The following is an 18,254-nucleotide window of genomic DNA, read 5'->3' on the forward strand; positions in this document are numbered from 1 at the left end:
GGGTCCAGAGCCACTCAGGCTCCAAGACTAGCCGTAACTCGACCCTCAGCCACAGCTCCTCTAATGCACCAGTTATGGATTGGTTGGGTGTCTGGCCTGCAACCTCTTGACATGCTGGGCAGGGGGGTAAATGATACAGGCTCTGTGACGTTCATTTAACCATATAGGCACATTTAATCTGGCCTCCTGCCCCCAAACCCCTCAGCCCCCACCTCCAGCCTAGCGGTCACTCCTTCTCCACTTTGACCCCCACACACTTCACACTCAGGGGGTATTAAGCGTGTTTAGCCACTGGTCAATCCTAATCTGATTGACCCCATCCTGTTCTCTCCTTGCTTGTTGGGGTAAGATTGAGTGATGATTTCCCATGGTTTTAGACTGACCATACCTCAGATTGCTATATACAGGCCCATAGCCAGTCAGTCAACCTCTCTCTGGGCAAGGCCCCAGTCATAAAACCCACGAGGAAAGAAGACTCAGGCTCACTGTTGGGTTGGTAAACACCTACAACCTACCAGGCAAGGTCCCAAATGGCACTGACCCTGTTCCCTATATAGTCTACTATATAGCACGTAGGGCTCTGGTCAAAAGTAGTGCACTATATAGGGAATAGGCTAACCTTTTAGACGCAAAAACCCTGACTTTGGGGCTCCATCCTTGGGACATTCCAGAACCTTCAGCAGGAGTACGAGGTGAAGTTCCACAGGAAGTTTTTTGGAACCCCTGCCTCCTTTCCAACTTATTTATCACTAGTTCATTAGCATCTGATAACACTTACATGAATTTTAGGGATTGTTTGGCTTTTTTTCTGGATGTGCCTTTCTTTACCTCGACATCAGAAAGACAATATGTGTTGAATTCAAGGTTTGGCCATGGATCTAAGTGGCGGCAAGGAGAAAAATCACTTTCAGTGATCATCTTGTAGTAATTTCACCAAATTACTGTAACAGGTTTCTGCTGAATGGGCAGTGTTCCTTGGCTGGATTGTTCTAGTTATGTTAACAAGCACACACACTTTCCCTTGCCTCAGCCTGCCGCACCATCTGGAGAGCACCCATAATTAGGGGGTTTGGGAGTTAGAAACACTTTAGAGTTAGTGGACACATTTTGCCTCTAGATGGCAACGGAGGCTGCTATTTCCAGCAGTCTAATTTTGAATAACTTGATTCTAGAGGAATTGCTAATCATTGGCTTGGCTGTTGGGAAAACATAGAAATTCTGATCACTCACCATGTCATATGAAACGTTCTCCTGGTTTAACTATACTGAACAAAAAATATAAAGGCAACATGTAAAGTGTTGGTCCTATGTTTCATGAGCTGAAATAAAAGATTCCAGAATTTTCCATACGCACAAAAAGCTTACTCTCAAATGTTGTGCACAAATTTGTTCACATCCCTGTTAGTGAGCATTTCTTCTTTGACAATATAATCCATCCACCTGACTGGTGTGGCATATCAAGAAGCTGATTAAACAGCATGATCACTACACAGGTGCACCTTGTGCTGGGGACAATAAAAGGCCACTCTAAAATGTGCAGCTTTGTCACACAACACATTGCCACAGATGCCTGAAGTGAAGTGTGCAATTGGCATGCTGACGGCAGGAATGTCCACCAGAGTTGTTGCCAGATAATGTAATGTTAATTTCTCTTCCATAAGCCACTGCCAACATTGTTTTAGAGAATTTGGCAGTACGTCCAACTGGCCTTGTAACCGCAGACCACGTTTATGCCGTCGTGTGGGCGAGCGGTTTGATGTCCATGTTGTGAACAGAGTGCCCCATGGTGGCGGTGGGGTTATGGTATGGGCAGGCATAAGCTACGGACAATGAACACAATTGCACTTTATCAATCGCAATTTGAATGCACAGATACCGTTACGAGATCCTGAGGCCCATTGTCGTGCCATTTAGCCGCCGCCATCACCTCATGTTTCAGTATGAAAATACACGGCCCCATGTTGCAATGATCTGTACACAATTCCTGGAAGCTGAAAATGTCCCAGTTCTTCCATGGCCTGCATACTAACCAGACATGTCACCCATTGAGCATGTTTGGGATGCTCTGGATCGACATGTACGACATGTCTTCCAGTTCCTGCTAATATCCAGCAACTTCACACAGCCATTGAAGAGGAGTGGGACATTCCACAGGCCACAATCAACAGCCTGAACAACTCTATGCGAAGGAAACATGCCGCGCTGGATGAGGCAAATGGTCACACCAGATACCGACTGGTTTTCTGATCCACGCCCATAGCTTTTCTTGAAGGTATCTGTAACCAAACAGATGCACATCTGTATTACCAGTCGTGAAATCCGTAGATTAGGCCTTAATGAATTCATTTAAATTAACTGGATTTCCTTATATGAACTATAACTCAGGTAAAGCTTTGAAATTGTTGCTGGTTGTGTTTATATTTTTTGTTCAGTATAGATGTTTTTAATGTTAATTCATATTCAGGACCTAAAGAGAGTAATGAGCAACGAGTACAGTGAGTGCTGAGATCTGTGAAGAGGCGGCACACTTCTGATTTACAATCATTTAATTAATGTCAAATGTAGTTTACAAACGGGAAAGACACGTACCATTTTCAAGAATATACAAGACACAAATTATTTGACACAATCATCTTGTGCAATTTGTCATCTTTGGGGCAGGTTGAAATAAATCTCCAGTTGAAGGAACCACAAAGTGAGAGAAGACCTTAACCCTTAACAGTGTTGTGAAGCAGATTCACACAACTTGTCTTGACACACAAGTGCAGTAAGCTCAAACATCCTATTACGGGTTCAAAGGTGCCCCACCCACACATACTGTTGCACAGCTCTAAGTGTTCATTTGCCTATGCATGGTTACCTGTACACGTGACTACAAAGTGAAACTAGAACACAAACCTATACACACACACGTACTGTATGAATGAACAGAGGTATTGGGGGGGGGGGGGGGAATCAGTGTAACAATGTGGAATTGTTCTACGGATCCTTTGAAGTTCTACGAGCCTGTGATCATCCCTTCAAACAGGTTGCTCCAGAACATTCCTTTTACAGGAACAATAATACTGTACTAAAGATGTTGTATACTGCTTTTATGAAAACAAATCTGCTGTAGGTCTACATTGCAGCCATCCCTATGACTCAAATAATCCTTGTAAAATAGCATCTAAATCCACAATGTAGGGAGATGATCAAAGACAAGCTTAGACAGAAACCCCCCCCCCGCAATAAACACTAAACTGGAGACAGTTCTGAAGACGCTAGTCCGTGAAGGAAATGGATGTGAATGGAAACCAGAAGGTCTGGACTGAAATAAATATACAACGCTTTGCATGTGATTAAAGCCATCATCTATTGTTCCCCTTCACTGAAAATGTAACATTTCTGTTCTGTACATGTGTTAATATACAGGGGTTAAAGCAACAAAATAATCCCATGACTGAAACTTCAGTCGATGTCAGAACGACTGTCTGGGGCCACTTAACCTCCACTTTCATGTAAAAAAGTCATGACCATCATGCATTCAGGAAAAGAGGATAATTTCGGAGTTTGACCAATTCCAGTCCTTTTCATTATTGGAGAAAAAATACAAAGAAAAAAATAATCCATGATGGAAATCCGTCCCAGTGACAGAGAATTTAACCCAGTAGTATATCTGTTGGGTTTCTGTTGGGGGTTTGAATTCAGTCATAAACCTTTAAATTCTTCTCTCTTTTTTGTCAGCTTACATCAATACAGACATCACAGGATACATTGTTTTACAACTACAAAGCACATCACCTTGCTGTGGGGAAGTGTTCAGTAACTGGGCTTGGGCAGTCAGAGTGGGCTGGGACAACATGTCGGCCCACTGCTCCTTCCCTCACTTGCCTTGACAAGTTGCCAGGTTGGAAGCCTGGCTAGGTCGCACAATGGAAGCAACACTCAAAAACATTTCTGGAGAAGCATCTTATGAGGCTTTATCAGAGTGGAGGCCAAAACAGAAAACCTAAGTGATCAGTAAAGTGATTTAATCAACAGGTAGGCTGGTCAACTGAGGACAAGCAGCGGAGGTGGAGGTTAACTCAACTGTGTTCCCGGTTGTGATTTAGAAAACAGCGGTTCATTTGACCAGCGTTGCAGTTCGGTAACAATTTAAAGCCATCATCTCCCCTCGTCTAGTGTTAGAGCGATGTGAACCTTTCCATTAAAACATCAAATCAAAAAACATACTCCTTGCTTTAGGTTTAAAACGTCGACAGCTTTTACTGTATAGTTGAAGAAAAAATGTACACCATCTAAACCTTGAATTTCTAGTTGAGTAGTTTATTATTATTATTATTATTGTGACTTAAATCTATTCCTGTACAATGAAATACAACTTCAACCTCAAGACGACAACATTGGTTGAAAAATAGGGCTTTCTTTTTCACATTGATTAAACATGACTCCCTACCCTTCCTCAAAACTCTAACTAAAAACTGGACTTTATTAATATATACTTTTGTGAGTTTGTGTGTGTGTGAGTTTGTGTGTGTCTGCGAGCGCGCATGTATGTGTGAATGTGTGTAAGCATGTGTGCACATATGTATAGAAGTGTAAGCTCTATGTCATTTACACACAACACTGTAAACTAACATACACTATTATACATGTGCTTGCACTGATTCTTGGAATTTGGTTGACTTCACGATTTAAGACCACAAAAGGGAAAAAAGAGGCTGAAAAGAAGAGGATCCTCTGGATGTTCTGAGGTTGTCAGTTTGGTAGAAAGCTCAGAGTTCATCGTTTTCCTTTCCCCCTTACCAGGCCTTCAAGCAGGGTGCAACGACCGGCGGCCAGCTTGGCTGTCCTGATGGCTTGGACCAAGATGGGTTTTCTACACACAGCGAGCAGTGATGGTAAAAAGGAGGGGGGGGGGGTTACATCACCACCTCCTCCTACCTGAACACACCTTTCAGCATGGTGAGACGATGGTGAGGCAAGCAAGGGAGGAGGGCTCCATGAGTGTAAAGCTGGGTTGCCTGAGAGCTAAAGGATGAAAACACATAGAACCAGAAATGTGAGCCAGGGTGGAGGGGATTTGACTGTGGAGTGGACCACTCACCACTTGAGGGCAGGCAGGCAGTTGGAGGAGCCAGAGAGGGGGGGTTGGTTTATTTGTCATTCTGAGAACACTCAGACATAATGGGCAACTGGGTTCGGTTCTGTTCCCAACCGGGTTGGTTGATCAATCAGTCAGTCCTCCCCTGATCGGAAGAGTCAATCAAGACATCAGTCTTGTCTCTTTAAGCTATGAGGGGGGGCTTTACAAACCCCAAAACACAAACGGTGAGAACAAATGGAAAAAAAAGAGGAAAACATGGAGGGGGGGGGGGGGGGGCGGTCAGGGAAGGCGTAGTCTTCTTCACAAGTAGACGCGCCTTAGATCTCCTGGCGATGTGATGGTGTTGCATTGTGGGCACAGTTTCTTATTTCCCTGTGGGAGAGAAAGAGAGAAAAAGGTCATTGTTTAGGTCACAATATGAGCAGTTAAAAGTTTGAGTAAAACAAAGAATGATTGTCAAACAACCCTGGTGAAATGCGGTACTTCAACTGACTGACAGTACAGAAATAGTCCTGTAATAGATCAAAACAACCACAACAGTAAAGAACAGGTATAAAACCACATAAGAGTAGCTAACCAAACTATACTGGCATGCAGCCCACATCCAGCCACAGAGTGTGGAGACACATGCATGTATCCGCCAGTCAGACAGACGGCCTATAGTGGAGCACGTGAATCATCAAAGCCTGCTCATCATCCTGTTCCAGGACTCCTGCTCTGTTCTGTTCTGCTCTCTGACACTTTGAATCACTGCCATCTCCTATAAAGCCGTGTTGTGTGGGTGTAATTAAAAGACAACGGGTGCAGAAGCTGAGAGAACAGGGCAAGGTACGCTGTGTGGTCTCCTTGCGCTGTGCCAAAATAGGTGGTTGTGGTGGTTAGAGAATGGTGGAAACCTGGTAAACAAGATTTACTAGGATTTACCATCCAAAACCACTCCATTTTCTCGGGATAAATAACTGCAAGAAACCGGTAAATTATAATAAATGATTTATACGAACAGCATGGCGTGAAATGGAACTTAAATTATATGCGCTGTCTAAATCTGGATCTCAGTATGGAGCCCAGTTCACAATGCATGTAGACCGACAGTATCATCTCATCATGGTAAGTTATTTTCTTGTGACAGCTAGGCCTATGATACAGCAATATAAAGACAAAATGCGGGTCTAATTTACCCATCTCCATTTGTCTTTCTGGGGTCACCTTGTTATTATTATTATTTTTTAAACAAGGCACACCTGTTAATTGAAATGCATTCCAGGTGACTACCTCATGAAGCTGGTTGAGAGAATGCCAATAGTGTGAAAAACTGTCAAGGCAAAGGGTGGCTACTTTGAAGAACCTCAAATATAAGCTCAAACACATGTTGACTACCTGCTAACACTGAACTCTCACGGGTCTCCTGTCACTGGTCCATTAACAGGAAAGAGTGGTACGGGGAAAGTTACTGGAACCACATTGATGTGTGAGGAAGAGGTGTAGCCTACTACCTGTGTGTGTGCTCCGAGCATGAGTTCCAGCACACGGGGACCTGCAGATGTAGAGTCTGACAGCTACTAGCTGACTGACCTGAGATATATCTGGAATGAATGCAGAGGGCAAATAGTGGGAGTTACTGGACTAGGGGGCAGAGTTCATACACTGAGTCCTGACACACTCAAGTGGTGCCCTGTGCCCTTTGCCCTGTGTATGTGGGTGTGTGTGTAAGTACACAGTGTTACATCTTTCCTCAGGACAAGGGAGCATTCAGCTGTGGGCAAACAGTGGAGTCTCCATGCTGCCAGAACCAGGAGGTCTGGACAACTCTCCCACCTAGAGTCAGGGGGCCTGGACAACTCTCCCACATAGAGTCAGGAGGCCTGGACAACTCTCCCACCTAGAGTCAGGAGGTCTGGACAACTCTCCCACCTAGAGTCAGGAGGTCTGGACAACTCTCCCACCTAGAGTCAGGGGGTCTGGACAACTCTCCCACCTAGAGTCAGGGGGTCTGGACAACTCTCCCACCTAGAGTCAGGGGGCCTGGACAACTCTCCCACCTAGAGTCAGGGGGCCTGGACAACTCTCCCACCTAGAGTCAGGGGGCCTGGACAACTCTCCCACAGAGAGTCAGGGGGTCTGGAAAACTCTCCCACCGAGAGTCAGGGGGTCTGGAAAACTGTCCCACCGGAGCAGGGGCAGCTGGGGGGCCCGGGTAGCCCTGGACAGCTCTCTCCCCCCGGAGCAAAGAGGATTTGTAGCTCCTAACAGGTCTGCTCATGTGGAGCCCACAGATGACCAGGCTAAGGAAAGGGGCGGAGGGGCCTTGAGTGGAGGTGGTCTCCGTAACAGTAACATGCACTCAGAGAAACTGTTAGGTAGTCTTGGACCAAGCCCAAACTGATAAGCTCTCTTGTTATGTCTTAACAGCCTTCAGGTTCATTTCAAAAGTGAATAAAGATCACTCTGAACTTAAATTAGTGCCTAACCACCTTGCAGACAGACAGACGAGCTCCCATACCGTATCGTCTTTGTATATTGTTGTACACCTCACCCAGACTGCTTGAATTTCCACTAAGAACCCCCCCTCCTCCACTCTGGCTCCAATGAGAACCAGGTTCTCCATCTCTCCCCTCTTTACACAAAGAAATTACGGCCTTTCTTGCATTTCTTCATATAAAATAAAGGAGTTACCTGATCTTAATGAGCCTGGTGTACGGTGTGGGCTTCTCACATTGCACGCCAGCTGCCGCGCTCTATTAAATCCTAAAAAAACTGCCCGACGGTAACTAGATTACATGCATTTACTTTGATGAAGACGCAGGGAGCCCTGCCGCGCAACGCTTTTATTGCTGTCTTCGGGCAACATTTTAATGCCCACATTAGGAACAAGCTGCTGCAGCAGGCACACATTTCTTAACCAACTCTCCGTGTTCCCCTTCTCAGCCCTTCTTCCCCCACCGCCTTTGTCTTTCACACACAGGGCTTTGTGATAATAAAAAAAAAACACAGCAGCGTATTTAATATATTGTATATTGGTGAAGGAGAGAGGAGGGCTAAACTGTGGCTGGGAAGCATTTTCTTATGAATTGCTTCCGTGTGTAAAAGCAAAATGTGTTAGTGGACAAAGCCAGCCGTTTCCCTGGTGAGAGAGAGCAGCTAAAAACAGGAGAGGAGGAGAGAGCAGAGGGCATAGTGCACCAGGGACAACAAATGCTCCCCAAAACAAAGGCTACAGCAGTGGTCCTGGAGGCTTCTCTGCCTGGCTGGGCATACCGTACTGGGCCCGCTTTTCCAAGAGCATCTTAAGGCTACGTTCATCGTCAGAACCTTCGTAGGAACATCGTTAAATCTCGGAGCGGTTTTCCAAAACCATCGTTAAAGTTGTAGTTGAAAATGCTGGTTATTTAGCGCCTGCCCCAGACCAGTTAAGAACAGCTCAGTGTGTTTTTAGATGCCTTTTCACTCTCCCACGTAACTTTATACACAGAACATCTCCACTAAACACACAATCAAGCTGTTTACTTTCTCTCTGGAACTGCCGTTAACTTGGAAACGAAGTTGACTACAAACACAACGTTGCCAATGTCTTTGCAATTGAGCAAGCAAAGGATAAAAAGATGAAAACCGAGATGAATGCATAAAAAATTAAAAATAGGCCTGAAGGCTACATAGGACTTTATATTTCAAATCATATTGAAATAAATGTCATGTTCAGACAATTAGAGTTTTATTGTAGGCTAAACTGTCTTGAATTTGCTTCAATATATTTAAATACGTGCAATGACGTGCCAAATGAATCTGATTTAGTGCATTATTATAGGGTAAGCATTAGAATAAGCTGCATGACTATTTGCAGCTGTAGGTGGTAATATCTCTAGGAACTGATCCGTCATCAGTATTGTGGAATAATTAGAATGTTAAGGTAAAAATTTGAATGGAGAAAGCTGATCTGAGAGCAGCGCGCTCTTTCTTTCGATCCCAACAGTATCAACTCATGCTTCAACGACGCACTTAGTGACCGCTCTCTCTGCATGGTGTTTTGGGAAACTCATGTTACATCTTCAGCTGTTGTAGGAAAGATGCATCGTTAAACAACACTAGTAAGCCTAAGTACCACTGCTATTGGGAAACCGGGCACTGTACAATAAAGGTTGAGGAGACCTGCCCAGGGGTTGAAGGGTTAGGTGGGACTCACTACTGTGTTGGTAAAGAGAGTAGAGGAGAGGTACCTACACTGTTCCTACACACCTGTGGTCAGATGCAGCACAATTGTCTATTGTCATTATGCAAAGCTTCCACTGGATAATCACTCAGCTACATTTGAAAAAAAGAAACAAAACAAACATACTCAAGAGTGTGTGCATGTGTGTAGACCTAGGGGGATATAATTCAGATGAAACAAGTAGACCTCTTTATTTCAGAGTTTAACTACCGATTTAGGGGGACCATTTTGTTTTACCATGTCCCCGTTGGAATGTGTGAGTGAGTGAGTGAGTGAGTGAGTGAGTGAGTGAGTGAGTGAGTGAGTGAGAGAGAGAAAGTTCAGTCATTATGAAACCAGTGGCTGTAATGTGATGAAGTAGTGTTGCCACGCAACAGCAGTGTTGCGATGTGTTGTGGAGGCTGGGTTGGCATTGGGTTCTCACCAGAGTCCTGAGCCAGCATTCCTCACAGTGGACGTGCCAGCACTGGATGGAGGTGAGGGGCATTGTGTACGAGTCCTGCCACATAGGGGGGAGAGAGGGAAAGAGAGAGCATTAATATGAGATTACAGGAGAACTGTGCGGACTGACACAAATAGACAAAACGCTGGTCGCAGGCACGCACGGTACAACACTGGGCAGGCCCTGACGAACGACGCCACCAAACCAAAGCACAGGCATGGAAGAGGGGGGTGGCCAGCCCAGCCGGGTGAGCGGGCAGGCAGGCAGAGGGGCGAGGGAGGGTGGGAAGGGAGCACAGAGAGCCTTACCCTCCGGAGCGGGAGCAGTCGTTTAATCCCGCCGCCGGCCATAACGTAGCCTCTATACAAACAGTAAATGCTGAGCGGGGGGAGGGGCTTTGAACAGCTCTCAGCAACCCGCCTCTCATTGGGCGCTGTTACCGCGAGGGCCCGCCCCGATTGGCCCAGATTCTTGTCTTCAGCCCTGTCTGTTTGGAATCTCTTCCTCTGTAGGGAAGTACAGAGGGGGCACCGCTGAGCACTAGAATGTGGCGGACTACAAAGCATGGAAAGAAACAGGTACGGACGGACTGGACACATGCATTCACACACAACCTGGGCGGCACTAGGCACTGGAGAGAAAGACCCACTAAAGTTTCTGTTGCAGCTTGTGTGATGTGTTTGAGACTTGTAGCAGGCTCTGAGCAAAATAATCAGCACCATGTACCATGTCCAACACATGTCATAGATTATCATTTTACAAGCCAGAACGTTGTTTCTATGAAATGCATTGAAACAGAACAGAGAACACTGAACGTGAAGATGATGTGATGTGAAATCCAATGCATTCATTTAGTGCCCAGTTCCTTAAAGCAACAGCAGGTGGTGGTAGAGATCCACTGATAAGGACCCTGCTGACTCAGTATGCCTGTATGGTTCTTTAACAAGTGTTCAGAGAACACAAACAGATCGCAAAACAAACTCCTGTAGAAAAAGATACTCAACTCTACTGCCTTACAAGCACAAGCCATTTTGTCTTTCAAAATGAGTGATGAGGTGTTAGCAGTCAAATATGACTCTTCACCACCTTGGCTGGTGGGTTAGACTTTCAGGATATTGCAGAGGCTATTTCCTCACCCATCTTAAAAAAAATAAAATCGAAATCCCGTCAACAAGGAACCGTGTCCGTCAGAGCAGAAGAGGAAAAGCGTCTTCACTCCTCAGCCTGGCTGAGTGAGATTTGTGATGGGAGGAGACGACAGCAATGACAAATGAGCTTTACGATGGTCGCTCGAGGGCAGGAGTGATCAATATGCATCTCTTCCCCTCTCCTCTCCGTCACCCCGGGACTGGGACGACCTTTAGGAGGGACAGGCGTCAGTAATTGCTTGCTTTTCACAGAGTCAAGAGTCGTGGGGCCCGGGCCAGGGAGAAGGAGCTGCCAAAGCTGAGGAATCTGGCTTCTTCACTCTTCACTCATTCTCAAGGTGAGACTAGAAGATGGCGGGGTGGGGGTGTGTGTGGCTATGAGTGACAATGGAGGAAGTACAACCACAACACACACTCACACTTCGGAAAGGGTTGCTCAGGTATGTGGTGTTCTGTTCTTAATCCATATTGTCTGATTCTCTCACATAGACCAGGGGAGCGGATGGCCGAGCAGTCATTAGGGACAGGACAGAATCTCCAGGAACCGGATGCATTGATGGATGTCAAATCACCGTGATGACGTCAATAACCAAAGACAAAAGTTTGCTTATCGATCGCCACCAAATGATAATGAACCATCAGTTGAAATGGTCAGAAAAGCCCTCAAAGCTGCCAGATGGTAATAAGCCATCCTGCAGCTGGGGATTCAGAACTATATGACAGTTGGTGCAACAGAATCTCTCTGACACACACACACACACACACAATCAATCAATCAGGTGGAGGAGAGATGGCTGACTTTCAGGCCATGCAGGAATCACTTCAACCACCAGACAATATGTCAATACAAAGCCCATGCCTGTAAACTGCAACGCTGCATCCTAAATGGTACCCCATATACCCTATGGGCCGTAGTCAAAAGTAGTGCACTATATAGGGAATAGGGTGTCAATTAGGTCCCTAGTCAAAAGTAGTGCGGTATATAGGGGATAGGGTGTCATTTGTGACACACCCAAAAGTTGTTTAAGTAGTGGATGGGCAGGTTGCTTGGGTTCAAACACTCTGATATGGCAGACATGCTTAGAGACTGAGAGAAAAGCACACGGATGGACAGAGTGAAGGTAAAGGACTAGGTTGGTTGCTTACCATGCAGATGAGACACTTATATCTGTCCCCTCGAAGGATCTGTTTCTCCAGTTCCCGGATACGAGCCTTTAGTGCTTCAAATGTGGTGGCTTTCGAGCCCTCTGTGATCCTGCAACAAACGGGAAGAGGCTTGGGTCAGGTCACAGTGACACTCAAAGAGAAAGGATCCTCACCATTACATCACGGAATTCCTTGTTTTGTCTCTATGGTAGCAGCACTGCAGGAATCTAGAGGCCATTTTAATACGTAAATCACTCTTAATCTTTGTCCTCGGTCCCAGGATCTGATTGCTTTGAGAGTTATTTCTCGCTGGCAAGCTTTTTATTCAGCCCTTCCTTGTCAGGACACTGAGCTGTCTTTATACTGTACATGACACATCCCCATTTAACATCTGTCTATCGGTCTGTATCCTCCCAGGTCCTATCCCTACACTGACTGACCCAGGATGTACAGCTCCCTCCCCTCCTCACCTTTCAGGCCCTCCACTACATATCCCCTGATTAATGCCCCTGCCTGGAGAATGTACGTTTAACACTGTCCTGCAGCATATGAACGAGCAATAACTAAGTCAATATGTCCGCCAGTGATTGGCCGGGACGCGGCGCTGGCCAGATGTTTATGGTGATCCGCTCATTTTCCAGCCAGATGGAGTGCTGATCTACAGTATTGATTTACCATTGGACCGGCTCTCAGCGGGAGACACGCAGCAAGGCACAGCGCTCCCCCACTCCGATTACTGCCCATTCGGAGGGCCCAGTGCCTTGGCTATCTATAGCTTAATTTATTATACTACCGGCCCTGTGTGGTTCTTCAATAAGGAGTGGATTGCCCAGAAGAACACAGAGACAGTACAGGAGTTGCGCTAGAATGACCACTGTCAACACAACGTAGTTCAACTTCCCTAGCCCGATAGCTACACTGAATAAAGCATTGTTTTTGCCTTTGTATTTAGATATACACACACCAATGCTGTTTTCTCATCGGAAGGTAGCATCATTTGAGTTAAGCTGAATGTGACTTCAAGAGCTTAAAATGTTCCTATGTCTGGTGTTAGTCCATTACAATACACTTGGTGACTCAAGTCAACTTGAAACTCTTGTTTGACTGGACAGAGACCTTGGCCAAGGATAGCCAGAGAAGAGAGACCAGGCCAGTCATTCTCTCATGTGACTCCAATCTGCAACACCATGGCCATAAAGCTTTAAAATCTTCTCTTATTAGCAGGGCGCTTGTAAAAAGGCATTTAGCCTTGATTAGCGTGCTTGCTTATAAAGAAGGCCCAGTAGCGCTGTCCTCCGTAGCCTGGTGTTTTCCCTTTAACAGCATCATAAATCCCTGTGGTGGTTTACTCAACCAACACTGTCATCGGGCGGCACTGAGTAAAACTTTTCCCTATAAAAGACCAACCCTCGTCTCCTCTCTGGCTCTCAGGCACGACGTGGTTTGACGATGAATATTAATTTAGCCGGTGATTTATAAGAAACCACATTCTAAAAGTTACTTAATTCCCTCGTGCAATAAAAGGGGGTTTTAATCTTTCTTTATGTAGAGGCCTGAGCCATTGGAGCGATGGATGGCCGATAGAATGTGGGTTTTTGTGTGCCCCTAGTTTACTACACTCTAGGCAGAAGGGACTGGATGATCTCACCATTTGATGATTGTATCAGGTGGGCCAGCCCCAACCCCAGGCAGACAGGCCAGCTGGACATCAGGCATTAACAAACTGGATTGTACCATCTATTAGTATCTGTACACCACCATACAGTGCCTCCAGAAAGTTCCACATGTTGTTGTATTACAAAGTGGGATCCGAAGTGATATCATGTAACTATTTTTTGTCCACATTCTACACAAAATGAATGTAAAAATGAAAGAACAATGTTTAAAACATTCAAATTCAAAAATAAAACATCTTCATTAGATAAGTATTCAACCCCCGGAGTCAATGCATGTTATAATCACCTTTGGCAGTGATGACAGCTGTGAGTCTTTCTGGGTTAGTCTCTAAGAGCTTTGCACAACTGGATTGTACAATACTTGCACATTATTCTTGAAATTCTTCATGCTGTCAAGTTGGTTGTTGATCATTGCTAGACAGCCATTTTCACGTCGTGCCAAAGATTTTAAGATGTTTTAAGTCAAAACTGTAACTAGGACACTCAGGAACATTCAATGTCATCTTGGTAAGCAACTCCAGTGTATATTTTGCCTTGTGTTTTAAGCTATTGTCCTGCTGAAATGTGAATTTGTCTCCTAGTGTCTGTTGGAAAGCAGACTGAACAAGGTTCTTCTCTACTATAATTTATAACACTGCAGTTCAAAAATCCATGTTAAGACAGCAGCTTAAAATATACCAAACAACCTTTGCTAAACCTGAAATTGTTTCTAAAGATGAGTTAAGTTATTGGTTGAGGCATGTTATGTTAAGAGAAAATACAAGTAAAGCAAACATTGTGGGCATAAAACAGGGTCGTGAATCAGGCCTGGGCTGAGGTTTGTGACCACAGTGGGACTCTGTAGTGGCCTTGAGTACACATACAATCTTACAAGACTTACAATGTAACCTGAAATACTACCTCATGCAAAGTTTCCCACACTGCTACACCGTCTATAGCTGGGACACTACAGGTAGGGCTGGGCAGTATCCATATTTTCACATCGTCACACTGTTTCAGAACCATACTGGGGTATACGCTATTACCGGAAGTGCACACAAGGGGCGCTATTTTGTTGTTTTTGCTGTAACTAAAAAGTTTGATCTTGACATCTAGCCACTTAGCTAGCAAGTTAGCAAGCAAAATGCATAGCTGGAGCCCTGAGCTGCTTATAATTTATGACATCTTAGATTTCTTATAATTATACTTAACTTATAAGCAGTGGCGTATTGAAAATCACACCATCTTGGAGGACTACAAAGAAACTGGGGTTGTGTTCAGAAAGGCACAACATACAACAGAAAACTAAAATATTATGTAATACTGTTTTAAAAGTTCTCCCCACTGAACATACAAGCGTACCTAGTTAAAAATGTAAAAAAGGAGTATGGAACCAAAGAACAGTTCATATATGTCATCTCAGTTGAGATGCTCCCCTCTCACTGCCACAGGCTGGAAAGATCCAGAAATATAAAAAGAGAGCGAGAAAGAAAGAGCGAGGGGGAACTTGTCCTTCTTCCCCATTAAGTGTCCTGTGTTCAGTCTGAACGTTTGCGGGAGGCGGTGGAGATTGTGCCGTGTGCCCATTTCTCATTTCATTAGCCGGGCTTGCCAGGCTCCCTGGGCCACTGCACCCCTGCAATCCATCTCCATCAGCCCGTTATCTTAATCTAGCGTCCATCTATATCCTCGCCTTTCATCTCTCAGGCAGGGAGGCAGGCAGGCAGGCAGGCAGGCAGGGAGGGCCTCCTGAGCACATTACTGGCTGGTGTAATTTCAGTTAGATTCAGGAGAGGGAGGAGGAGGAAAAGAGAGACCAAGGGGACTGACAACCTTTTAGAATGGGGAATAATCATTCACACATTTACCTTCAGAAAGTATTCACACTCACAAAATAAAATGGATTTAATTGTCATTTTTGTGAACGATCTACACAAAATACTCAGTAATGTCAAAGTGGAAGAAATATTTCAAGTCAATACATGCTAGAATCACCTTTGGCAGCGATTACAGCTGTGAGTCTAACTAAAGCTTTCCACTGCTAGAAAAACATTTTCAGGTCTTGCCATAGTTAGTTTTAACTTAAATATGTTTGAAAATCTAACTCAGCCACTCAAGCACATTCACGTCTTCTTGGCAAGTAACTACAGTGTAGATTTGGCCTTGTGTTTTAGGTTAATTTCCTGCTGAAAGGTGAATTAATCTCAGTGTCTGGTGGAAAGCAGACCGAAGGGTTTCCTCCAGGATTTAGCACCATTCTGTTCATTTTTTATTCTGAAAAACTGCCCAGTCTTTAACAATTACAAGCATACCCATAACATGATTCAGCTACCACTATGCTTGAAAATATGGAGAGCAGTACTCAGTAATGTGTTGTATTGGAATTGCCCCAAACATAACGCTTTGTATTCAGAGAAAAAAGTTAATTTCTTTGCCACATTTTTTGCAGTATTACCTTAATGCCTTATTGCAAACAGGATGCATGTTTTGGAATATTGTTATTCTGTACAGGCTTCCTTCTTTCCACTCTGTCAATTGGGTTAGTATTGTGGAGAAACTACAATGTTGTTGATCCATCCTCAGTTTTCTCCTATCACAGCCATTAAACTGTGTAATGGTTTTAAAGTCACCATTGGCCTCATGGTGAAATCCATGAGCCGTTTCTGTCCTCTCTCCAGCAACTGAGTTAAGAAGGACGCCTGTATATTGTAGTGACTGGGTGTATTGATACACCATCCAAAAGTGTAATTAATAACTCCACCATGCTCAGGGTTATTCAATGTGTTTTTTTCTTTCTTTTTTAAATCTACCAATAGGTGCCCTTCTTTGCGAACCATTGGAAAACCTCCCTGATGTTTGTGGTTGAATTTCACTGCTCAACTGAGGGACCTTAAAAATAATTGTATGTGTATGGTACAGAGCAGAGATAGTCATTACAAAATCATGGTAAACACTATTATTGCACACAGAGTGAGTCCATGCAACTTATGTGAATTGTTAAAGACATTTTCACTCTTGAACTTCTTTAGGCTTGTCATAACAAAGGGGTTGAACACTTACTGACTCAAAACATTTCAGCTTTTAATCTTGTACTTGATTTGTAAAATTATAGAAGAACATCATTCCACTTTGACATTATGGGGTCGTGTGTGTAATCCCTTAAGGCAATGTCCACGGCAGCACGTGAATCTAATCAGCGTAATAAAAAGTCACAAAAAGAAATTAGGCAAACTATTCACATTTTTGCAACCAGGAAATGGCAGAGCGATTTCTGCATTGTGTATCTTTAACTAAACTGACACCAGATAAAACATTGAAGTCACAATTGATTTCTTCAGCTCCAGCCATTGTGTGTGAGGAAGGCCTCAGATGGCTATAGGGGGAGGGCTTCTCTCTCTCTCACAGGGTCCGAGGGGGGAGATGGGAAGAAGCAGAGGAGGACGGAGGAGGTGGGGTAGAGTCATCACTTAGAAATTGAGGACAGATTCAATTACTTGCAAAGCTACATGGAAATCTCTGCCATTGTTTCATGTTGAGCATGACATTTTGCAGCAATCACATTGGCGGCATTGGAGAGGTCATTTATCTTGTTGGGAACGAGTGGGGTTGGAGACGACCCCAATGCCAAGAGATCATTACCCATCTGGGATGAGATCAGAGATTTCACTACCGCCACACACACACACACACACACAATGCATCAGCATAACGAAAGGAGACAAACCTCATTTTCATTTGAGAACGAGGGCTGAGAAAGTCCCTACAAATACATGCATTTTGCAAACAGCAAGGAGGGAATTTGAGCCTCGTTCTTCTAAAATCATTCAATCCCTTATTTGGTCTCCTTAAAGGGATTCTCAGATTAAACCCATTTATTTCGTATCAGGAAATTGCCCATAAAACTGTCACACTGCATGCCCATTTCTTTACTCATAGATTTTGGCACAAAAATCCATAGAATGCCAACAGAAAGATCCAAATGGAACAACAAGCGGCAGGTAGCCTAGTGGTTAGAGCGTTGGGCCAGTAACAGAAAGGTTGCTAGATCAAATCCCCGAGCTGACATGGTAAAAATCTGTGGTTCTGTGCCTGAACAAGGCAGTTAAACCCACTAGGCCGTTATTATTGTAAATAATAATTTGTTCTTAACTGACTTGCTTGGTTAAATAAAAAATGTATTTCAATAAACTCACTACCACATCTCTTTCCCTTCTGTGACAATACTAATAATACAGTCTTGTTCCTCCCACTAAGCCAGTGGTTCCAAAACCTTTTATAGTCCGTACCCCTTCAAACATTCAACCTCCAGCTGCGTACCCCCGCTAGCACCAGGGTCAGCGCACTCTCAAATGTTGTTTTTGCCATCATTGTAAACCTGCCACACACACTATACGATACATTTATTAAACATAAGAATGTGTGAGCTGTCACAACCCGGCTTGTGGGAAGTGACAAGGAGCTCTTATAGGACGTGGGCACAAATAATAATAATAAATCATTTTGCTCTATATTTAACCATTTTACATATAAATCCTTATTTGTTCATCAAAAATGGTGAATAACTCACCACAGG

General features: G+C 44.3%; 1 protein-coding gene across 9 annotated transcripts in view; it reads right to left on the minus strand.

Annotated features, from left to right (window-relative positions):
- Positions 1-2,528: 2,528 nt before the first annotated feature.
- The window catches only part of LOC139376082 (E3 ubiquitin-protein ligase RNF220-like), a 186,704-nt gene continuing 170,978 nt past the window's right edge, over positions 2,529-18,254 (minus strand). For 4 of the 9 annotated variants that reach the window (XM_071118247.1, XM_071118246.1, XM_071118245.1 and 1 more), the window contains 4 exons: positions 12,027-12,135; positions 10,041-10,238; positions 9,715-9,789; positions 2,529-5,458 (listed from right to left, as the gene is read on the minus strand). In XM_071118247.1, the coding sequence (XP_070974348.1) occupies positions 5,387-5,458; positions 9,715-9,789; positions 10,041-10,238; positions 12,027-12,135 (454 nt within the window). In that variant the 3' untranslated portion in view covers positions 2,529-5,386. The remainder of the gene's footprint in view (positions 5,459-9,714; positions 9,790-10,040; positions 10,239-12,026; positions 12,136-18,254) is intronic. The other 5 variants (XM_071118251.1, XM_071118252.1, XM_071118250.1 and 2 more) reach the window with 3 other exon arrangements.

Source organism: Oncorhynchus clarkii, chromosome 20 (genome assembly GCF_045791955.1).
Source record: "Oncorhynchus clarkii lewisi isolate Uvic-CL-2024 chromosome 20, UVic_Ocla_1.0, whole genome shotgun sequence".
Classification (NCBI taxonomy): Eukaryota; Metazoa; Chordata; class Actinopteri; order Salmoniformes; family Salmonidae; genus Oncorhynchus; species Oncorhynchus clarkii.